Genomic DNA, 21,295 nt, shown 5'->3' with positions numbered 1-21,295 from the left:
ACACAAGCTTAATTTAATTAATTATTATAAGAGAGGTCAGATGTCATGTAACTTATTTATCATTTTTTTTTCGTTCTATTAAAGTGAGACGGCAGAAAATAACGTCTCAACTCTGCAACCAAACCGTCCGTATAATCTATGTCCTGAGTCCTCTTCAGAAGTGATCGTTTATCCTTTTCCATTTTCTTTTTTATTAAATTTCTTTTAGAGGGCTGAAGAGTGAAGATTGCGTATCTATTTCACTGACAATATAGAACATCTTTAACATTTCAATTTTAATATAAAACTTGCCGACATTGGATGCTTCACTAACAATATGCATTAGCTTAATTTATTATCATTTTTAAAAAATTGACTGAAAGTGTGTTAAAATTTGTTATAATTAAATTATACTTTTAGAAACAATAAAAAAAAACATCCAGATTTTTTTTCCCGGAAAAATAGTTAAATTGCAGAAATTATTATTAAGTTAATATCACAGGGACTGTGTAAGATAATAGTCTTTTCTAGAACTCTATGTATATGGGTTAAGGACAAGGATCATGAATTGCCGAAATCGCATAGCTAGGAGGTCGATTGTTAAAATTTAATGTTACTACCAAACTCACTATATTCACTTAGATGACGAGAGAATTTGTCCTTGTCGTCACCATGATGAGTTTGAATCCACCCGAAAAGCCAAACAAAGGAAGTAAACTCTCACGAATGCAGTAACATGGCGTAATGCGAATAAAACCTGCTTGGATCGATGCGAAGGAATTAATTTGGTGAAAAGAAAAATCAGAATATCCATAACAACGACCCCAAACATAAGGAAAAAAGAACAAAATAAAAAAATAAAAAAAAAAAGGAAAAGAAAAAGGTGCATGTATGGAAACACTTTGAAAGAGCACACTTCCCCAACCGAGAAAAACAAAAGCTGTTCAAAATCAAATATGGTGCAGTTGACAAACAATATTTTGAACAAATTTTCTTTTGCATAAGGAGTACGAGATCCAATAGGAGTATCTTGTGACCTAACTAAATAAATGTTCGAACAAGAATTAATTTCACCCAATAAACTGAGAATACACGTCTTAACATCCTATAGAAAAAATTAAAAAGCCGGCGCAATAATCTTTCTTGGAAGCCTCTCCTTCTCAATTCAAAGAACTCAATACCTTTATAAACTCTGTCCCTCTGATGCCACCTTTACATCTACCCTCCATTAATTTCCATCCCATAAGCTCTCTTTGCCTTAATTTATCACACCTCCCTCCTCCTTCTTCTTCTTCTCACGGGGCAACATGCACATATCTAAAGCATCCTCTAACTTGAGGAGAAACATTCTGGAGAAGCCCAGAAGCCCAGACACAGCAGCAGATACCAAGACCGACCACAGCTTTAATTTGTCCAAGCACCTCAAGAAGATATACCCGATTGGGCTCCGGCGAAGCAGCTCATCCCTCTCGTTCTCTTCGCTCTCTTTGTCGCTGTCTCAGAACTCGAACGACTCAACCGCTACGGACCACTCAAGTATCTCACCGCTGGATCATAAGATCTCCTTGGCCCTCAGGCTGATCTCTCCACGACCGGCCCTCGAGAGGAAGGAAGCCTTGCCGGGTTTGAATGTTCAGAGAAATGGCACGGTCCATCATCATCAAGGACAGTGTGTTAGTCCAAGCTCGGGCAGCGACGATGGAGAGCCCAGGAGATGCTACTGGATTACCAAGAGCAGCGGTATGAACATCTCGGCCATGATACTCGTCTCGGTTTAATCGTCTATCCGTGTTAATAATATGACACTCTCACGGTACAGAAAAAAGGATATATATACACCGTAAAACAAACACATCTTGAAAATACATTTTTTTCTACGATAAACTTTCGGTTCTATTGGTTCTTTATTATTTCGTAATGTGGTGAAATTAGAGGTGTGAGCATCTTGATAACCAGAGATTCTCAAACATTCGGTCAAGTTATATAATAGAGTCAACATTTTCATATCACATTGCCCATACACGTATGTGTGATGAAATTTGATCAACCCTAGCAGCACTTAGTTGAGGCAAATAATGTAACAGTCCGTTATAGAGAGCCTAAACATTTTTATACCTTCGAAAGCATCGTCCCCTATGAATTTTATTTGGTCAAGGTGGTTATGATGCTATAGTTTGTCCCAAATCAATTACCATTATTGGTTATAGTTACTCTAAACACGTAATACCAGAACTTCCGTCGATATTTTCCAATAAACTTTTCGATAAAGGGAGCCGCATAATTATATTCGTTAAGCTTTTAGAATAATGAAAATGATTGCATAACTAATGATTAATAAGGATTTATGATTAAGCCGTCACTTAGATAATAATTCATTCACACACATATCTAGAGGCTATAGGGAAATTTTTAAATAGATTCTCCGGGCCCAAACACTGCTTCTTTTTTTTTTTTGGGAGTGGTTGATCAAACAATCATAAGATAATAATCAAGTCCATTTCTACCTATTCATCAAGGAAAAAAGAAAAGTCAATTTCTACCTACTATGTAACATGTCAATAAAACTAAATTCATCATAATTAAAGTGTTCATCATTGTTCCAATGAGTTACGCCTACTGCTCAATATACAATATATTCCGTATGAATAGCATCTTCGTGGACCCACTTCAAGAGTCCCTATACATATTATACTATATAATTTCATGCTTAATGTCTTCTCATGTCAGGATTGCAATAGTCAGATCTCAAATGTTATTAAATACTGAACGTTTTTTGGTGCAGATAAAGTTTACGTATCATTTCATGACGAACATTGGGGAGTGCCAATTTACGATGATCGGTACATAATTGATTCCCGAAGATGAATTGCATATATTCCCAGCTTAAAATGAAAATGGAGTTCATCACTAATATATGATTCCTTGTATTTGGTCATGTATAATTCGTAAACAGAGAGCTATTTGAGCTACTCGCAATGTCGGGCATGTTGATGGACCACAACTGGACCGAGATTTTGAAAAGAAAGGAGCTATTTAGGTGACACAACCAAAACCTTTATCATACCATCTACCATTGCGCATATTATAATATGAAACAAACATATAGTTGATAGAATTAGGTATTAATAAACTACAAAAAACTTTCTGTATTGTTAATTTCTATCTTTTCTTCCAACAATTTAATCCTTTCCTTATAATAATCGAACGATTAGCTAGAAGACAATTTAGTGTGTATGCATATATATATATATATATATATTTGGAATACCAGTGACATATTATATAATTGTTATTGTGGTTATATTTATTTTTCTTTCCGATGAATAACAAAATCAAAAAATTTATTGGCAAATTAGGGAAGCTTTTGCTGGATTTGATCCAAATATTGTGGCCAAAATGGGCGATAAGGAGATCACAGACATAGCCTCCGATAAAGAAATTATGCTAGCAGAGAGCAGAGTGAGGTGCATTGTCGACAATGCCAAGTGCATATTGAAGGTAAATATTTTAACAGAATTATATATATGTTCCTTTTGGGCGTGATATCACGAAATGTATTTAGTTTATTAGTTAAAACACGTCACCGTTGTTTGAATAGTTGTTTAATTTAGCCACAAAATACTTTAAGTGAGTTTCAAATGTGCACGGTACTATTTCATTTAGTGTACTTCTACTACACTTATGGAGGTGCCCATGGATGTGAATCATGTGATTGACTTGAGCCTAACGACAATCCTTATTTGCTGCATGTGTACTTTAATATGCATGCAGATTGTGAGGGAGTTTGGATCATTCAGCAGTTATATGTGGAGTTATGTGAACCATAAGCCGATTATCAACCGTTACAGGCACCCAAGAAACATCCCCCTCAGGACGCCGAAAGCCGAGGTGATCAGTAAGGATCTGCAGAAGCGAGGGTTCCGACTGGTGGGGCCGGTGATTGTGTGCTCGTTCATGCAGGCAGCTGGGCTGACGATTGACCATCTCGTAGATTGCTATAGGTACAGCGAGTGCGTGTCCCTTGCAGAAAGACCTTGGAGGCACATTTAACTAATTTAACGTACATATATATGCCCTTTCTATTTATAGAGCTTAATCAGTAAATTTGTGCTTAAGGTTTACTGAGGCTTTTAAATATAATATTTTCTTATTTAAAACATTCCAAATGGCAAATGGAAGGATCGGACGGGCTAACATACGAATTGTGTATAGCTTTCTCTGTATTTATTTGGGGTCTTTGAGAATGTATTTTATTGTGTTATTTGTATGAGAAGTTTTTATTTGGGGTGAAATTGAGATGTTCTTTGTATAATTTTATTCACTCACATATGTTAAGAAAGTGTAATGTAGCGAGACACACACCCTTGCTTGGTAATTTGGAAATTTCAAATTAATTACAACGACTTTTGTTGCCATGGTCTAGACACCTTCCCTATAAAGGTCTTCAACTAGCCCCTGTCAAGAGTGAACGGCGCCTATTTAACAATGATGATCACGAGCTTAGCAATAGCATTAGTTAAAACGTGTGCGACAATGAGCGAGCATTCCCTGTGTTGCCTATTGGAACTCGCACGACTGGTAATCGAATTTGGGCCATAAAATGTCAATCAACCCAAACATGTACATCGACAATCATAAGGACTTCACACGACTGGTCTCTATCAAAGGAGTTTTCTTTTCTTTCTTTTTTTTTTTGGTCGTCGAAATTACACAAGTAACATTAGATCGGTACTGCGAGACCATTATCATCACCTCCTACTTAGCATATGTGAAGACTCGGTTAACGGTGTAAATATATAAGCAATAAAATAGTTGGTCTAGTTGAAGAGAAGGACCGAGGGCACCTAACAACAATACATTAAATGGACTTCCCATGGATTTATTTTTGACCGAGTAATACTAACTCAAATGGTCGCGAAGTTCACTTTCGATGTGCAAACGGAATGCGATAATTAAGTATCAAATTATAATAAGCAGGATACGACTAGCTCAGATAAGTATGGAAATGTCGCTATATCTGTCCCCATTTCCCGACCTTTTAACTAGCCAATGAAACTTTCCCTTGTATATATAAATAAAATCAAGAGTTTATATTTTCCTTGAATATGTATGGAAAACACATATAAGGTTTCTTTTCCAGTCTTCCCCTTTCTTCAATTGTACACAAAGTAACAAATTAAAAATTTATTCAATTTTTTTAAAAAATTAAAATCAGAAAATATTTTTACAAAATGAAATTAATAAAACTTCAGAGAAAGGTAAAAGAATTTAATAATACCAAAGAATTGAAATATAAGAAATTACATTTCAATTAATTAACTTTTTAATTCTTTTATACTTTTTGAAATTTAGTTTACTTAATATTTTAATATTTTTTGGATAATCTTTAATTTTTTTATAGTTTTATTTTTTTTATGAACTTTTAGAAAATTTTCAGAATTTATTATATTTAGGTTTTTCTATCTTTTTGAAGATTTTAATTCCATTCAAACATTTTAATTTTTGAATTGCATTTTATTTTATTTAGTTCTCTTTTAATTCGTATTTCTCTACGTTTCCTAAGTTTTATGTTCTTTCTATTTTATTTTTTTGATATAGCTTGTATTTTTCCTAAACCTTTATGAACTTTTGTGACCTCTTTTATTCTAAATGTTTAATATCTTTTTGAATAATCTGTAATATTTATTTTTCTTAATATTTTGAAATTTTTTACTAATTTTATTGTATTATTAAATATTTTTCAGATTTTTAAGTTGTTACTTTATGAATTTTTGTTATATGAATTTTTTTAAAAAAATTTTTCTGAATAAAATTTTGGTTGGTTACACGTTAACAACTAGAAGAAAGAGAGACGAAGTGAGATCTCATATTTTATGAGGATGCACATTGGAAACTTACATTAGTCTAATCTAAACATTTTAAAAAGAAAAGAAAAGGACGAGGATGCTTAATGAATTTCCATTATACTAAGTTAATGATTTTATTCCCGAAAGATAAATGACACATCAATTGGTTCTTGACCAATTTTTCCGCCCACCTAATAGTACATCGTATTAGTCCTTCCAAGCCTCCCGTTAACAAATGGACTTTGATAACGCCTAAAATTCATTATTTTATACTTTTCTTCTTCTTTTCTTTCATTTTTTTATTCACCGTATTTTTTACAAATAAATAATATAATTATGAAATTAAAGAAAAAAAGATAGGAGCTCAGGGAGGAGGATGGGTAGAGGCTCCCGCGCGGCCACTGCACCTCCCTCTCCGTAGGAGGTCACCGGTGACACTTGTGGTTCCGACAATCTCGCTTCGCTTGAGAGTTGGTAACGCACTCTCCTCTCAGTATGTAGGAACCGTTAATTTGTTGATTTATATTGTTTCACATGTCAAATGTAAAATTCACATAATGAAGAATAAGAATAGTATAGTAGTACACCTTTCATCTGGTGATCAAGAGGTCTCAGGTTCGATATCCAGTGAGACTACCCGTGTTCCTTTATTAGATATTTAGAATTTTTATTTTAATATACTAGACTCATGGATTTCCCTTGTAACCGAAAAAAATGTAAAATTCACATTTGTTAATAAGAGAATGAAAAATAAATAAACATTGTACACGTTTTACCCCAAAAATAATATACAAATAAACATTCTTTCGGCCGGAAAAGTAAAAAAAATGGCAAAGGGCAAAAGAAGGCCGCTTGACAAACCGAATCAGCCACTGCCACGCAACGGAGCACTGTTAATCCCGTGAACCTGGTCGTAGCCTAACTTTTCTTTACAATCCTCGTCTCGCCGCCCTCCTCCCCCAGAAAACCCACCTACGACTCCGACCGGAGACAGAGACAATCAGACGCTAATGTCCCCTGCAACCCATTTCCCGTCCCGTCCTGATATTCGCACTCCTCCTCTCCGAACACAAAGGCCCATCTCAAGGGATAATCTCACTCGACCGTACTAAATACTCGACGGAAGCTTCTCTCTTGTTCTTGGTTCCCGGCTTTGTCTCTGTGACCCGATCGAGGTTTCCGGGTTGACATCTTGGTGGGGTCTCTGTTGCTGATTCGAGCTCAGACAGGAATATGAAATCAGGGAAAGGGAACCAAGAGTACGAGGAGTACGAGGAGGATGATTTCAATCCGAAGAGGGACGGCCCCTCTTCTAACACTTCCAATACCAACGCCACTGGCAATACCAAAGGTTCCATTTTTCCATTTCTTCCATATTGTGTAGATCCATTTCTTGAGCATCCCAGCTGAAAACATGGTTTTTCTTTATTGGTAGAATTTGTGTAGACAATTGGTAATGAACTTTTGTGTGTTTGGGATGGGTAGCAGGGCGCTATGTGAAGTGAATAGCTTATGATGTGCCATGTTCTGGGATGTTGATCGTTTGATGGATCAATGATGTGCTGATTTTCAGCTCATGAGTTTTTTTCATTACTGAAAGCAGATAAGAATAGTGACAAAGCCAACGCTATAAGATCGAAGCATTCGGTCACGGAGCAGCGTAGAAGGAGCAAGATAAATGAGAGGTATGCCATAGAAGCTGAATATTTGGTGCTATGTTGTCAATGGACAGTCTGAAATCTGACTATTATGCTATAGACTTTTCGAAACTACAGTTGAAGTAAAACGACTTTCGCTTGTATTGCACCATCCTTTCAAGCCCACTAGTTTGGGAACTAAAAATTTCGTTATGGAACTGAGGTAATTCAGAAGCCGGCTTGGGTGACCTTGTAAATCTTCATGGAAGAAGTCTCCACTGTTGCCTATCCTTACGACAACTTGAAAAGGATTTGGAATGGCACTTTCTGTTTCCTTTTGCTCTTTATTTCCCTGGGATGGTAGTAAAATCTCTTGAATTCTGGTATCTAGTATTAGTAAAGTAGTGTAATCCTCAAAAAATTATTTATCCTCTCAAGCTATACCATTCTTTTGGCGCCCTTCTTAGGGAATAGATTGTGGAGAAGTAGTTTAAGAACATAGTCTTTCACTTGTATTTATAGTCAGTTTTGTACATCCTAGTCCATTATCCGGGTCTTAGAACTTAGATTCGTCGACTGAATGCTACTGCATTGTTCTGCAGAATAACTAAATGCCTAGCCTTTCTCTTTCAGGTTTCAGATATTGAGAGATCTAATACCTCACAGTGAACAAAAGAGAGATACGGCATCGTTTTTATTAGAGGTGAGCTGAGTGCATACCACGAAAAAGCATTCTGATAATACTTCTGCAGGTGTTCAAGCTGTTGTATCAATTGACTAAACAGAATGCTCTTTTGCAGGTGATAGATTATGTTAAGTATTTGCAGGAAAAGGTACAGAAGTATGAAGGCTCTTATCCAGGATGGAATTCGGAGCCCGCCAAGTTGATGCCATGGGTAGGTACCATAACTTTGGTTTTTTTGGATATCTAAATGAGTAGTTTGCATTTACGAGGGTTGGATTAAATAATGGCTCAATATGTTATTAATCTATTAGAGAACATGATTCTCATCGGCTGATTGATGCCAGTTGAAGATTGCATTATACCTGAAATAATAACAGATAGAGAAGAAAGAGCTAACCCAAGTCACAGATCGTCTTAGTTTCAAAAATTGCATTCATTTTCTCAGACCCATCACTGTTGAGAAAACAATTTCCTAAGTTGGAAGTGCTGCATCTGGGCTTTGTTTTTGCTTTTGCTCGGTCTCTGTCTTCTTACCTCGTAGGCTCTCTTCCTTATATAGAGAAACAGCCATTGGCGTGTTCAAAGTTTCGTTGGTCAACCTCATGCTGCTAAAAATGGCTCGGCTCCAGTGTCCATGTTTCCTGGGAAGTTTGAGGATAATAATGTTGGTATTACTTCAAATATGCTTGCAAGCACACAGAATACTCTGGAGCTTGAAGCTGGACGAGAAGTCATAAATAAATCTGTTGATCAGCCCATGCCCACTCCAGTCCGAACGGATGGCACAGCAGACCATCCTCTTCAGAGACCTGCAGGTTCAGACCTACAGTCGGTGGCAGGCCCTTTCACGGAGAATTTGCTGAACCAATCGGAAGATCTGTCCATTGAAGGTGGAACGATCAACATCTCAAGTGTATATTCACAAGGGTAAGAGTTCTATGCAGAGCTATCTTTCATGGTTTCATGACTCTGTCGCTATTGATGAGGCTGGTGCTGGTTCTGAATATTCTGTATTCAGTTCGTCATATAGCAATATATATAGTTATTACAGTTATATCAAGGCATATATGGATGCATTAGTGTTGTTTTTTCTTCATCATGTCTCTGTGAGCTAATAGAGCCCGAGCAATTTCCCCAAGATATAGTTTTTCCTATGGTGATATCCCAACACCACTGTCGGGCTCTCTGAAATAGTAAAAGAAAATATTCAAACCCTTGTGGGTTGGTCAAATGGTGCAAGGAGTGAATAGTCATGCTGACACGTCTCAGGTTTGGATCTTGATATCTCATTCAAGTGGATTGTGTGATACGAGTGTGTTGAGACTGTTGCATGGGCTTGTGAGGCGTTTGATGGCCCCAAGTTAGAAGATAAAAGTTGTTTCATCTATGTTGTATTGGGGACGGGCAAATGGTTTTCATCCATAAGACGTTGCTAAGATTGATTTTTTTTTTTGTGCAGCCTACTAAATACTCTAACGGATGCATTGCAAAATGCTGGTTTAGACTTATCACAAGCCAGGATCTCAGTGCAGATTGATCTCGGGAAGCGCGCAAATAGAGGACAAATGGTAGGAACCTCAATGGCTGCAGTATGAGTTAAGATGAAGAGATGGGTTTTTCCTTCTTCCATGGTTTCATTAGTTGATGTATTGACTTCTTTATCATATTTAACGGAGAATGTGATTCTGATTTTTCTGTAATTACTACTCAGGATCAAGATGGTCCCATTTCTGGCAATTCTGTGTTGGCAGATATTAGGGATGCTGCTGATGGTGAAGAAGGCTCGGGTCAGGCTCAGAAGCGTCAGAAGACTTGAGACTTACTCTCTGGGTCAATACTCTCCCCGTCTCTCTTGCAATTATATTTTTACAGTATATCTGTATGGCTTCAGGTCAATGTACATGCTCTAAATTAGTTGGCCCGTGTCTTTGTGAGTTTTCATCCTGCCAACTTTATGAGGATTGCTTCACAGTGCTTCTGTGTATTCTCGTTTATGGGCAACGAGATATACCATCCATGCATATACTTTCATATTGTCGCGATCTTGATCAAGTCCCTCTTTTCTCTAGTGTGAAGTTGAAGCATAAGAAAGTTCAGTTTAATATGATTCATGCACTTCAAATATAATTTTCTCATTTCTCATAGTATGTAGATACCGGAAAGATTGTGTCTTGCCCGAGCTGAAAATAACTATTGGTTGTAACGCAGCGAGGATTGATTGATCTAGCCTAAATCTATGTTTAGATTGAAGAACACGAACTTAACACAAGCTCGTAGCAGGGGACACTCAAATAATAGAGAGAGCTTCAAATATATTTCATTGCTAGATTCTGCTCCAGATACATCAATATATATAGAGATAGGGAAAAGGAACCTCATACTAAGTGCACTTATCTAAGAAAGCATAAAAGCACTAACTTTACCCCCGAAAACTAAAAACAACTGCAACTAATAATGGCATCCGCATAAATCCGAATCTGAACCCCAAAATAAGTCAGCAACTACTTTATTTATTATGTTTTGACTTCCCCACCGACAAAGATCTGCATCTAATTTGGGCCTTCCTGAGCGAGCTTGGGCTGAGTCCTCTTCTTCTCGAGTTTCTTCTTCTTCTCGGGCTCGTGGAGTTTCGGTTTCTCTCGATCATAGTTCTCCATGAATATAGCTGAGGTAGCCTCCGCATCAGGTTGTCTAAGGGACCAACTTGTCGATACTCGCTGCCAATATAAGCTTGACGTCTATTGGGTCAGAGCATGAATCAGTTGGTGCTTCTTGAGCAACCAATAAGTTGTCTCGAGCATGTGCAAGCCCCAAGAAGTACGGTGTGGATTGTATGAGCCCAACGCGATGTCTGTTGGCTATTTTATGGCTATCAGTAGCAAAGCGGAGGATTCATTTCTTGATATAGAATGAGGAGTCATAGTAGCGTCATCCAAATAGTAGGGCAGTGTGCGTTCTGAGGGATCAACCTGGGGATGAGCATTCATGTGGGTTGGCATAGAAGTAATCCTCTTCATTAGGTTTCGCCGGAATCTCCATTCTCTTAGCTGGCTTACCCATGTGATCTGCATAAGCTGTCTTCACGAGCAAGGCAAATTCGTCCCAATTTAGAGTCCCGTTCATGTACTGATCAATCAACGTGATTAACAACATCCTGTCTAGAAGAATAGTCAGCTTGTAACCTAACAATCTGCAGTGAAGTAGACATCCGGCATGTGTTACTCATAATCATAAGGACCACATAAATTTAGGAGTTTCTCCTATTTGAGAAGTGGTAAATAACGTTCAGGAATGCAAATTTGTTGCTCAAATTATCTCTAGATTTTCAAAGATATTCGGAGCTCTGTCACGAGTCTGATCTAAACCTTGCCAGCCACTGCCCCACTTACTGCTGATGGTTCATTAACTTGGGAAAGGAAATATGATTTTGTACTAAATTACCCAGTAGTCTGTGAAATGGCATTCCAATTTGTGGGATTCCGGTTCCTAACAAAGGCAACGACCACTGTAATGCCAGAATAAGGCCACAGAGGCGCATCACCCAGCCCCCCCTTAGCTCAATGCCGATAGGTCGCATTGACAGCCTTCTAGACATATGATTCGCGAAAAATAATTGTTTCAGGGCACGTATTTCGCCCAGCAGAATGTCTTCGATGTGAAAAGGATGGAAGCTTGATTGCATACCTTCTATGGCCTTGCAAAACTTGTGCCATGTTCCGACTATCAGTAGGAACAGACAAATCACTCTCCAATGAAACATAGTAGTCTATTACTGCCATCATGTTTGAGTGTTTCCTAAAGGGCATGAGGTATGAGGCCTCCAGTCCTGTCTCCTTCTTTACCTGCATTACCACTACTTTACATCAACAGCACGAGAAGTCTCATTTTAGTTTCCTCGAGAACTTTGTTGCTCACCAGGTTGGGGAAAGCTGCTTTTAGACTCGCCATTCTTCTCTCCCCTACATACATCTCTCCCGCAGCGACGTAGATTCGGGTGTTCCGGTCGATTCCTACTGCTGGCTGGGTCAGTGCAGCTTCTCCCGGGGTCAGAGGGCATTGTCCTGCAGTCCTCTTCTTCACCCAGTCTATCTCTTTCACTTTCCACCATGGAATTGAATAGTTATCATCATTGAGACCTTGAGCCTCGTCTTAAATAATCATCGAAATTTTCTTTGGGAAACAAAAAAAGAAAAAAACTGCTTACCGCATGTCTCTCAGCTCTTTAGCCTCGTACTGGGTGCAACATTCTATGCAGCCAGAGAGAGTGTTAACTCTATGAAAATAGAGTTTTTCGGTACTTTCTACGGGTATAATCGAGGCTAGTTTATCGAGTTTTGGTTAGTTTTATTATGTTTTTAGTTTAGTTTTCATATAGATGAATTTTGATATGTTTTAGTAGTTTTAATTAGTAATAATTTGATTTCATTCGAATTGGAGTTAATTGAACAATCTTTTGCAGCCTCTGAGTTTTCGATTTTTTGGACAGGTTAAATTCAAGATTTTGGTGCAAATTTCATATGGATGGAAAGTTTGTCGAGTTAGGAACGCAAAAGTTCAAACGATTTGTCAATCGGAGCCCGGATGAAGAAGATATGCCTCGAGGAAGTTCAGCGCGTAGAAACTACTGAGTTGGACGGCCCCAGCCGCGGAAAACGAGGGCTGCAGCCCTTCAGATCAACAAAACTGATCAGCTTTGAGAAATGGGGTATAGTGTAGTGGCTAACACTCTCACTTGATAATTTAGAGGTTCTAGGTTCGCTTCTCATTAGTAGGACTACCCGTGCCACTTTATTTAGATTTTCTTTCAATTTCCTTATATTAGGTCATGAGCCTTCTATTGTAACCGAAAAAAAAACCGATCAGCTTTCATTCTCTTGAGATTTTTCATGGGTCCCAAGCATGTCTAGAGAAGGAAATTTGAGGGAGATATTTTCATTTATTATTGGTAATTGATATAAGGATTTTGGGAGATATCTCTAGAGTTTTTAAGGACATTATGGACTTAAAATAGGAAAAAATATTTTAAGGCTTGTGAGAGATTTTCGGGACAGAAGGGGCTGCTTTTAGAGACATTTAGAGCGGCTGCACAGAGAAGGGACGTTCAGCAGTTTTGGAGAAGCTCTTGGTGTGACTTCTTGGAGATTTGGAGTGTCTTCACGATCAAGACCCGGTGGAAGTTTGTTCTTTTTCGTGATTTCCTTTCATTGTTATCTTAGAATCATGTCTATGATGAATTTTGTGCTTTTTATTCTACGATCAAGAACTAACTTCATTTTTCTAGGGTTATGATGGAACCGAATATGTAGCTATATTTCTGATATTCTTTTGAATTTATGCATTGAGAATTCCGTTTATTTGTTCTATCTTGAGTTTAATGCTTGCAATAGCATGACCAGCTATTGTATTGATCGGTTAACTTAATTGAACTTGGAAAAAGGGATTTTAGGTTTAGAATTGAGATAGGATAGCCTAAATTCAGTCTTGAGGATTCAAGTCGATTAGCAGGTAAGATAGGAATATACTAGCACATTTTAGGTAGTCAATTCAAGTTAGATCATAATAAATTTAGCTTAATTACAATTCTTGTAAGAATATAGGGGGTTGGTTAAGTTAGATTTTTTTCCTAAGCAACTCGGAACATACTTAGGAAATATTATGGCAATTGAGGTTAGTAAATGAGTTCTTGACAAACTAATGATAAAGAGTATTGGGTAGTCTAGTGAAGTATCGGGGAAATCATAATCATAGGTTTTCTCCACTGATTGAACTTTTATCGTGTTATTTCTTGCTTTAAAATTTTTCTTCCTAAAACCGAATTTTCGAGGTTTTAGTTCGAGTCTCTATGGGAACGATACTTATCATTATATCACTTGTACGGCCATGCTCTTGCAGGGTGTTAAACCATCAACAAAAAGCAAGCATGAACATCTCATATCTGAGGTGAAGAGCCAAGAAGGGTCCCTTCTGCCTCAGAAAACCCACAATCTTCTTCCAGAGCTCATCTATCGGAGCAGCAAATCTCAGCGCCCCGTAGTTCACTTGGCACCTCAGCTTCTGAACCGATTCAGGACGCCCATTGTTGGCAAGCCTCGTATCAGTCTTCTGGAAGTGCAGGACCTTGTACTTCTGCATCCTAGGAAGTACCTGTGTCCAAATAAGATTACAAGTCAAGATGGGCCCATATAGATACGAGGGAGCAGGCAAAAGGACTGGGCAATAAGCTGGGCAAAATTCCATCCAACGATATTGTAATCTATCTCAGGAAATACTGAAGGGAGGATTTGGTATGTCAAGTCGTAATATAATACCTGTTATCATGCCCGAAAGAGGAATTGTCCCGCTGAGGGATAATTAGTGTGGCATTCAAATATCTGGCAATAACTACCATGTTGCTGATCTGCACAAAGAAAATTGAAGCTATGTAAATGTTTCTACCTCCGTGTTCACGACCGGGAAATGAATATCAAGTATGTGTTACTTACACCTGCTCTCATCTGATTCAGTCCTTCATTAGCTGAAACCATCAGAAAACCGTGGCGTTCATACTCGTGCAGAGTCAAAGCTGTTGCTGCGACTTTGGGTTGGCTACTGGAATGGATGCGTATGCCGGATCCTCTGGTTGCTGGTAAAGGGGATGTAGAAATGGAAGAAGACCAATTGACCACTCTTGGGTTTGATGCTGTCTCACCCCAAGTTCCTATGCTCATGGCACAAACCCACATGGTCACCGCAGCTGCAGCCCCAGCCACAAACAGCCTAGCCCAAGCCAGTCGGGTCATGTTCGGTTTCCTCTTGTTGGTCACTCCAATCACCAGGTTCCTCAGCTTCTGGACTCTGATTATTCCTCCGCGACTATCATCGTACTTCAGAATATCTGCCTTGTCTGGCAAATACTTATATAATCTTCTGTTCCAGCTCCCAGATCAACTTCGTCCCCTGCAGGGACATCATCTTGATAGTAGATCCAATCCATGCATATGCATGCCCCGGGACCATACAGGCAGCGGATGGTCGCTACTACGGTGTTACCTTATCTTCTGATTGGATCAGATTTCTATCCTAGAAGCCATATCGTGCGGTTAATTATAGGACATAACTGCAGCAACTGCAATTGAAATTGAACTATGGATAACTGGAAAAGATAGTGAATATCGAAATCCTTCCACTATAAACGTTGGTGATCATGCATAATATAGTTTAACAAGTGACTTCACGTGGAATATATGTTCTCCAAGCGCGGACGGGAAATACATCCGAACAATGTGAGCAAGCCAGCACAAATATGTTTTATTAACAAATACATCCATCATGAATATAGATGTATATGTTTTCTCATGCAAGAATATTTCAATATATAATTATGATGATAAACGAGAGGCATCCGCCTTATGCCTGTCCAAGTTATGGTGATCGAGGCCTCTAAACGCCGCAGCTCTGGTTTTTCGGATCCAGGGACATTGTAAGGTATTTAAGGATACACAGTAAGTTCCAGAAAACCCCTACGTTGCATTTATTCCAGATGGTGAGTGTCTCCAAATGGATATTCATGTGTAAATCATGCATTATTTCTGTACGAGGTTGGCTGATTAATCCCCGAGCACACCATAAGAATTGCCCAATTTATTAAACGAAACTTGACAAGTTAATCAGTCATTGTTAAATTAAAGGGGAGATTGTGATGGAGATTGAGACACAGCTGATCATATTAATACCTGCATTTAACACGATAAGATGCGCTTTAATTCCATCGCAAAGCAACAAGGGTCATATGACATCGGTTAATTTTTTTGTCTTCTTCTTGTGTCATATACGTGTTTCTGTCTTCATGCCCTGCTTTGCATATGTAAGAACAAAAGAAAATATTAACAAAATAAGAGTCCGTTGAAAAGATATGTAAGAACCGAATTAATAAAGAAAATATTAGATGTCAAAGAAAATGATTAGATAGGAAAACAATATGAATAGTGACCATGACCTCCAGAAATCAATTAAGATGGAATGTGAATGTAAGATCTTACAAAACCACAAAAGAAATTATTAATAAATTTTTAGTAGAAAAATTTCATTATGATATCACTGCTTCATTTGCACGCTTAAATTACTGCTTTCTCACTTGTCTTCCACCACATGTGCTTTTATTTATACTATTTATCTATTTATTAAAATAAAAAAATGAGATTTTTTATTTTTTATAAATTAATCCATTTAGTTTTTAAATTTTTAATTGCCTACTAAGATAAAATAATCAATTGCAAAGTTTTTTTTCTTTTTTCTTTTTTAATAAAATATTGACTAAAATATGATCTAAAAATAAATAAAAATACTTAATATTTTAAGAATTTTAAAAAATACTTGTTGAAACTATAAAAATGTATTCACTTACTCCTCCATGTTCACTATCTTTTGGTTTAAATATGACATAGGAATAATACTTAAAAAATAAACCACACAATGAATTAGAAAAAGATTACAATAACCAAATTAATAATGGGGAAGTAATAATAGATGTTCAAGAAAATAATATCTTAAGATAGTAAAATGATACTCATAGAGTAGTGATCATGATCTCCACAAATCAATCAAGACGGAACACAAAAATCTTATAAAAATATACAAAAAGAAAAATAATAACGCGCTTCACTCGCCCCTTTCTTGCTTATCTTCCATCACTTTTCTTTCTTCCTCCTATTTTCTATTTATTCATTTATTTATTAACAAAATGGGAGCTGGAACTTTTGTTCTATTTTGTGAATCAATCCATTCATTTTGTTAAATAATTTGAATTAATAAGACAAAACAATTAATAATTAAGATGCCTTTTTTTGATCAATTTAAAATAGGCTAAAACATCATAATAAGAAAAGATGAATATTTAAATTATACAAAATAATTGTGAGAGTGGTAAATGAGACAAATTTTTTTTTATCTTTTTCATTAGAATTTTTTTTCTTTTTTCTATTTTGTTAATTAACAAATTGACTGAAATATAAAATACAGAAAACTCAATTTTATTAAAATAATCAACAACAGAAATATTTATGAGAGTGGGAATGGCGGTCACACTTGCTCTCATACAATTTCTCAAAGTTATACAACTTGATATGTTTTTACAGATTGATAGATAGATAGATAGATAGATAGATAGATAGATTGATTGATAGATAGATATCATCTCAAGTGTTGCATATAGAAAAATTATATTCGATATTCCTACCTATATTCATCAGGACCTAAGAATAATGATGACTGATGAGAGCACATATTCACTTCAGTATGCTTTGAATCACTCTTGGATCTCATCATCTGTAAATGTGATCACATTCTTCTTGTTCAACCATACACGATTTCCTTTTGTTAACGTTTAAGTTGGAATTACTTATAGATAAATACTGAAAAATTCCGAGAAAATTTCATCGACTGATGTCGTAATGTCTAGATTTGCAGAAGAAGACATTTGAATTTTTAAGTCATGGATTACATGGACCAAGTATATGCATGTGCTCTAGTATTATTTCTATGAGTTTTCGGGGCAGTAAAGTTACAGGTAAAACTGGGCATATGACCAGAAATACACTTCCATCTCCAGCGTGCCCTCAGCTACTGCCAATGAACAAATTATTCTTCCAAAAAAACAGAATGACCTCCCCATAACACTGGCAAACCGAAACCAGAATTATGCATCTGTCCCGGCACGTGCCGCAGGGAATCCGTGATTCTATGTGGGGCAGAGCAGTGATTTCACGTCATCAGTACATCTTTCCATTGTTATATATCGGTTGATGGTTCAGGAACTTGGGGTAAGCACTCCTGTGGATTGGTGTAGAAGTAGTCTTCTACCTTGGGTTTACCGGGAACCTCCAATCTCTTGGCAGGGTTCCCCATCCGGTTCACGTGGGCTTCCTTGACGAGCATGGAGAATGAATCCCAACTCAAGGTCCCATTCTTGTACTGGTCTATCAAGTCCACCAGAACTTTCCTGTCTAGCAGAATCGTCTTCTTGTACCTGAGGTATCTGCTCAAAAAAGAGAAACGAACCCATAAACATGTTCATTAGAGAACGCTGTGATGTAAAAGAATCGGTCTGGATGGCCATCCAAAGGATCACTATTGACTGATCTGTAAGTTTAAACTTGTTTGCTAAGAAAGACGATGAGATCTCAAAAAAGAATGAGAGAAAGAGAGGGAGAAGTTTCTAATTGTTACCTCCGGTGGTCCTCGACAATTTTGGCCATGTTCCCTCCATAAGATGGCATGAATGGATCACTCTCTATGGATAAATAATAATCCAATGCTGCCATCCTATTGGAATAGTTCTGGAAGGGCTCGAGGTCGGAGGGATCCAACAGTATCTCCTTCTTCACCTGTGTTTTACACGGAATCAATGAAGATGGAAATATCAGCACAGGTGGCAGATCAGAAGTGAAGGATATCGTCCGAATTAAGAACTTATTTGATTTTTACCAGGTTCGGGAAGGCAGCTCTCATACTGGCCATTCTTTTCTCTGCTTTGTATATATCTCCAGAAGCAATGTAAATTTGAATGTTGCGATCAATGTCGAGCGCCCTAAGTGCCAGCGTAACTTCTTCCGGTGTTAAAGGACACAACCCGTCGTTTCTCTTCTTCTCAGAGTCGATTTCCTTTTCTTTCCACCAGGGGTAAGCGTACCTGCCAGCAAGAAAGAAATAATTGCCGTGAGAATGCCGGAATGCAAGTACACTGACCCTGACGATGAGGGCAACCAATGAATCTGATATACAGAATATAATTCCTGTGATGCTCCGATCAATATTTCACTGACAAGTTGATTCAGCGTGTGGCTTCCTGATTTTTTTTGTCCTTGGTAAATTAGCGATGTAAAGGAGAAAGATGAATATGTGTTTGTACCTCATTTTGGTGAGGTCCTCGATCTCCAGCTCGTTGCAGCCTTCACTGCAACCCGAGAAAGCGATCATGTCCATTTCATACTGGCGGTGAAGGACCAAGAACGGGCCCCTGTGCCATAGAATTTGAACTATCTTCTTGGCTAAAGCTTCGACGGCGGGGGCAAACCTCAGGACCTTGTAGTTGGCTCTGCAACGCAGCCGCTGCACCTCAACAGACAACCCATTATTGGCCAGCCGAGCATCTGTCTTGGTGAAGTGAAGCACTTCGTGTTCTTGGATCCGCAGTAGGACCTGCACATTGTTGCGCGTTCCACGCATTGGACTCTCACACCATAAACTGGGAGATGTATAATTACCCAAGAAAAGAGATTTACTTCTAAAATTCCTTACTGATATAAAATTTGCACTTAATGATAAGCGAAATGATTTATGGAAAGGGAACCAACCGTATTGTAGTAATATGTCATGTTCGACCAACTGACAGGCGGCATTGAGAAAAGGGACTCTGACTCCACTTTCCTCTTCTGCGCAGGGAGTAGCTCCTTCAGTATCCTAACCTCATCCCTCAGGGAGTCGATGAAGTAGTCCACGCTGAATATATCTGCAAATTGACTGCAATTCCAATGGCATTTTCAAATTTAGAAAACAAACAAATGACAAAGTCGGAGTTAACCTGAATATATATGCATACGCACCTGTGGTCGTTCCAGAATGATGTGTTGTCCAACTCGGGAACGATAAGTGTGACATTCAGATATCTCGCGATAGCAACCATATCACATATCTGCAGAAAAAGTAAGCAGTCGTTAAGAGAATTCTCACTTTTTCATGAACCCAAACGATGTATGCATATAGACAGCATTAGGAAAGACACTCACACCGAACCGCATTTGATTTAGTCCGCCATTGGATGAAACCAAGCGATATCCGTTGTTCTTGTAAATCCCTGAAAAGATATCAGTCAGGGAAACATTTGAGTACATTAAGAAAAATGGAAAACCGTCAGTCTATGTTGGAAGGATAAAGCTATTTAAACTACGTGAACTACTCACTCGGGCAAGGGAACGAGTAAGAAGATCGAAACTTGAGCACCCTCGGAGCGATCGCATCTCCGAGCCACATCAGCTGCACCACGACTGCCCAGACAAGCACCAGGGCCACCACACGAGCCACCCACAGCTTGAACCGAGCAGCCCTGGACTGGGCTGCGAGCAAGCTCTTTACCTTCTCCGCCTTTATGCCACCAACAATCAGGTTCTTCAGCTTCTCGCCCTTCATCACCACGTAATACTTATTCGGCTTGATCTTCCCAACATACGGCTTCTCCTTCTCCACTGCATCCGCCCCTTCAAAGCCACCACCAACCAGCTTCTTGTAGTTTGCGTCGTACGTTCCCTTGTCCATATTTGTCCACTTCGAGCTGGGGGTTCCCGGACTCCCTACTGTTCGGGTTTCTGCGGCAGGGTTTTCCGGTGAGTGGACGGTGGGAGTGAGATGAACTGGTGGAGGATTGGCGCCATTTTATGGAGAGGACGTGCGTGGGAAGGAACAAAGGAAGGAGACTTGCATGTCAATTAAATCATATATCGATTAAGGTGAGAGCTATGGGAATTTATAATTTTCTTTGAAATTAAAGGACTTAATGCTCGCATGCACACACACCCCCGTTTGAATTAATTTTTTAAGTAACAAGACAAACCATAATCCAACGTTTCCTTTTATAGATGTGTGATTAATTCGAACAATAATCCAACGTTTTCCTTTCTTTTCTAGATTTTGGTATCAATCTGGTATTTAACAAGACAACCATATTCCGACGCTCAAAGTTCGGCCTGCCACGGAGTTCTAATCGGTCTCGAACACTTACAATGCAAAGCAAAATTCCCACGTGAAGCATAAATTGTCAAATATATTGAAGAACGCCTTTTAAATGCCGATAAACTTAATTATGCTTAGATGGGAAAAATGACAGCTCCTCCTTCTACAAATGTGTGTGAATCGGGGTTAACAGTTGTGACTTGAGATCATTCTAACTGATATGATAATTATTCGATTATTTTTTATTTCGTAATTGATTGATTTCTTATTGGTTTATATATTGGTACAAGAAGTGTGTTTAGGAATATTCAAAAAAATGCTAAATCTTATTATTTTATAAGATAACTTGCTATTTGACAATAATTGCATTATATATATATATATATATATATATATATATATATCATTTAAGGGTTAATTTTTATCTAAAAATGTGAAACCTCACC

The 21,295-nt window shown here is 38.0% G+C and overlaps 4 protein-coding genes across 9 annotated transcripts; 2 read left to right on the top strand and 2 right to left on the bottom strand.

Annotated features, from left to right (window-relative positions):
• Positions 1 to 1,126: 1,126 nt before the first annotated feature.
• On the top strand, positions 1,127 to 4,271 carry LOC116198931 (DNA-3-methyladenine glycosylase). Of its 2 annotated transcripts, none has more exons than XM_031529204.1 (5): positions 1,127 to 1,719; positions 2,762 to 2,819; positions 2,933 to 3,016; positions 3,336 to 3,477; positions 3,828 to 4,025. In XM_031529204.1, the coding sequence occupies exons 1-5, from the start codon at positions 1,287 to 1,289 to the stop codon at positions 3,876 to 3,878; spliced, it is 768 nt and encodes a 255-aa protein (XP_031385064.1). In that variant the 5' UTR covers positions 1,127 to 1,286; the 3' UTR covers positions 3,879 to 4,025. The 2 variants fall into 2 exon arrangements, with proteins under 2 accessions (XP_031385064.1, XP_031385063.1); XM_031529203.1 differs by having other exon boundaries at positions 1,138 to 1,719; positions 3,751 to 4,271.
• A 2,474-nt stretch (positions 4,272 to 6,745) lies between these two features.
• On the top strand, positions 6,746 to 10,251 carry LOC116201622 (transcription factor BIM2). 5 transcript variants are annotated; one of them, XM_031532907.1, is made up of 7 exons: positions 6,746 to 7,176; positions 7,426 to 7,510; positions 8,096 to 8,165; positions 8,263 to 8,358; positions 8,707 to 9,074; positions 9,607 to 9,742; positions 9,859 to 10,251. In XM_031532907.1, the coding sequence occupies exons 1-6, from the start codon at positions 7,059 to 7,061 to the stop codon at positions 9,740 to 9,742; spliced, it is 873 nt and encodes a 290-aa protein (XP_031388767.1). In that variant the 5' UTR covers positions 6,746 to 7,058; the 3' UTR covers positions 9,859 to 10,251. The 5 variants fall into 5 exon arrangements, with proteins under 5 accessions (XP_031388767.1, XP_031388768.1, XP_031388765.1 ...); XM_031532908.1 differs by having other exon boundaries at positions 6,752 to 7,176; positions 8,848 to 9,074; positions 9,607 to 9,715; XM_031532905.1 differs by having other exon boundaries at positions 6,752 to 7,176; positions 9,607 to 9,715.
• Positions 10,252 to 11,111: 860 nt separating this feature from the next.
• LOC116200614 (rhamnogalacturonan I rhamnosyltransferase 1-like) lies at positions 11,112 to 14,926 on the bottom strand. Its single transcript, XM_031531445.1, has 5 exons — positions 14,630 to 14,926; positions 14,057 to 14,291; positions 12,063 to 12,295; positions 11,832 to 11,989; positions 11,112 to 11,337 (listed from the first exon to the last, which is right to left on the bottom strand). Exons 1-5 carry the CDS (start codon positions 14,924 to 14,926, stop codon positions 11,112 to 11,114), a joined length of 1,149 nt encoding a protein of 382 aa, XP_031387305.1.
• A 2,879-nt stretch (positions 14,927 to 17,805) lies between these two features.
• On the bottom strand, positions 17,806 to 20,435 carry LOC116200612 (rhamnogalacturonan I rhamnosyltransferase 1-like). The gene is made up of 9 exons (XM_031531444.1): positions 20,276 to 20,435; positions 20,084 to 20,236; positions 19,910 to 19,977; positions 19,727 to 19,815; positions 19,478 to 19,643; positions 19,033 to 19,322; positions 18,609 to 18,813; positions 18,351 to 18,508; positions 17,806 to 18,159 (listed from the first exon to the last, which is right to left on the bottom strand). The coding sequence occupies exons 1-9, from the start codon at positions 20,433 to 20,435 to the stop codon at positions 17,913 to 17,915; spliced, it is 1,536 nt and encodes a 511-aa protein (XP_031387304.1). The 3' UTR covers positions 17,806 to 17,912.
• Positions 20,436 to 21,295: the final 860 nt, after the last annotated feature.

The sequence above is a fragment of the Punica granatum genome, chromosome 3 (assembly GCF_007655135.1).
Source record: "Punica granatum isolate Tunisia-2019 chromosome 3, ASM765513v2, whole genome shotgun sequence".
Lineage (NCBI taxonomy): Eukaryota > Viridiplantae > Streptophyta > Magnoliopsida > Myrtales > Lythraceae > Punica > Punica granatum.
Note: the sequence above shows the minus strand (reverse complement) of the source record. Positions and strands in the feature narration are given on the sequence as shown.

Excerpts from the sequence above, each read along its gene's own strand:
- LOC116198931 (XM_031529203.1), top strand. The coding sequence starts at position 1,287 with ATGCACATATCTAAAGCATCCTCTAACTTGAGGAGAAACATTCTGGAG. Across the intron at positions 1,720-2,761 it reads CTGGATTACCAAGAGCAGCG|ATAAAGTTTACGTATCATTT; the intron begins GTATGAACATCT and ends TTTTTGGTGCAG. Across the intron at positions 2,820-2,932 it reads GTGCCAATTTACGATGATCG|AGAGCTATTTGAGCTACTCG; the intron begins GTACATAATTGA and ends ATTCGTAAACAG.
- LOC116201622 (XM_031532905.1), top strand. The coding sequence starts at position 7,059 with ATGAAATCAGGGAAAGGGAACCAAGAGTACGAGGAGTACGAGGAGGAT. Across the intron at positions 7,511-8,095 it reads AGGAGCAAGATAAATGAGAG|GTTTCAGATATTGAGAGATC; the intron begins GTATGCCATAGA and ends TTTCTCTTTCAG. Across the intron at positions 8,359-8,706 it reads CCGCCAAGTTGATGCCATGG|AGAAACAGCCATTGGCGTGT; the intron begins GTAGGTACCATA and ends TTCCTTATATAG.
- LOC116200614 (XM_031531445.1), bottom strand. The coding sequence starts at position 14,926 with ATGACCCGACTGGCTTGGGCTAGGCTGTTTGTGGCTGGGGCTGCAGCT. Across the intron at positions 14,292-14,629 it reads TGAATCAGATGAGAGCAGGT|GTACTTCCTAGGATGCAGAA; the intron begins GTAAGTAACACA and ends ATTTGGACACAG. Across the intron at positions 11,338-11,831 it reads GTTTTGCAAGGCCATAGAAG|ATTGTTAGGTTACAAGCTGA; the intron begins GTATGCAATCAA and ends ACTTCACTGCAG.
- LOC116200612 (XM_031531444.1), bottom strand. The coding sequence starts at position 20,435 with ATGGACAAGGGAACGTACGACGCAAACTACAAGAAGCTGGTTGGTGGT. Across the intron at positions 19,644-19,726 it reads TCATTCTGGAACGACCACAG|TCAATTTGCAGATATATTCA; the intron begins GTGCGTATGCAT and ends TTGGAATTGCAG. Across the intron at positions 18,814-19,032 it reads GAGGACCTCACCAAAATGAG|GTACGCTTACCCCTGGTGGA; the intron begins GTACAAACACAT and ends TCTTGCTGGCAG.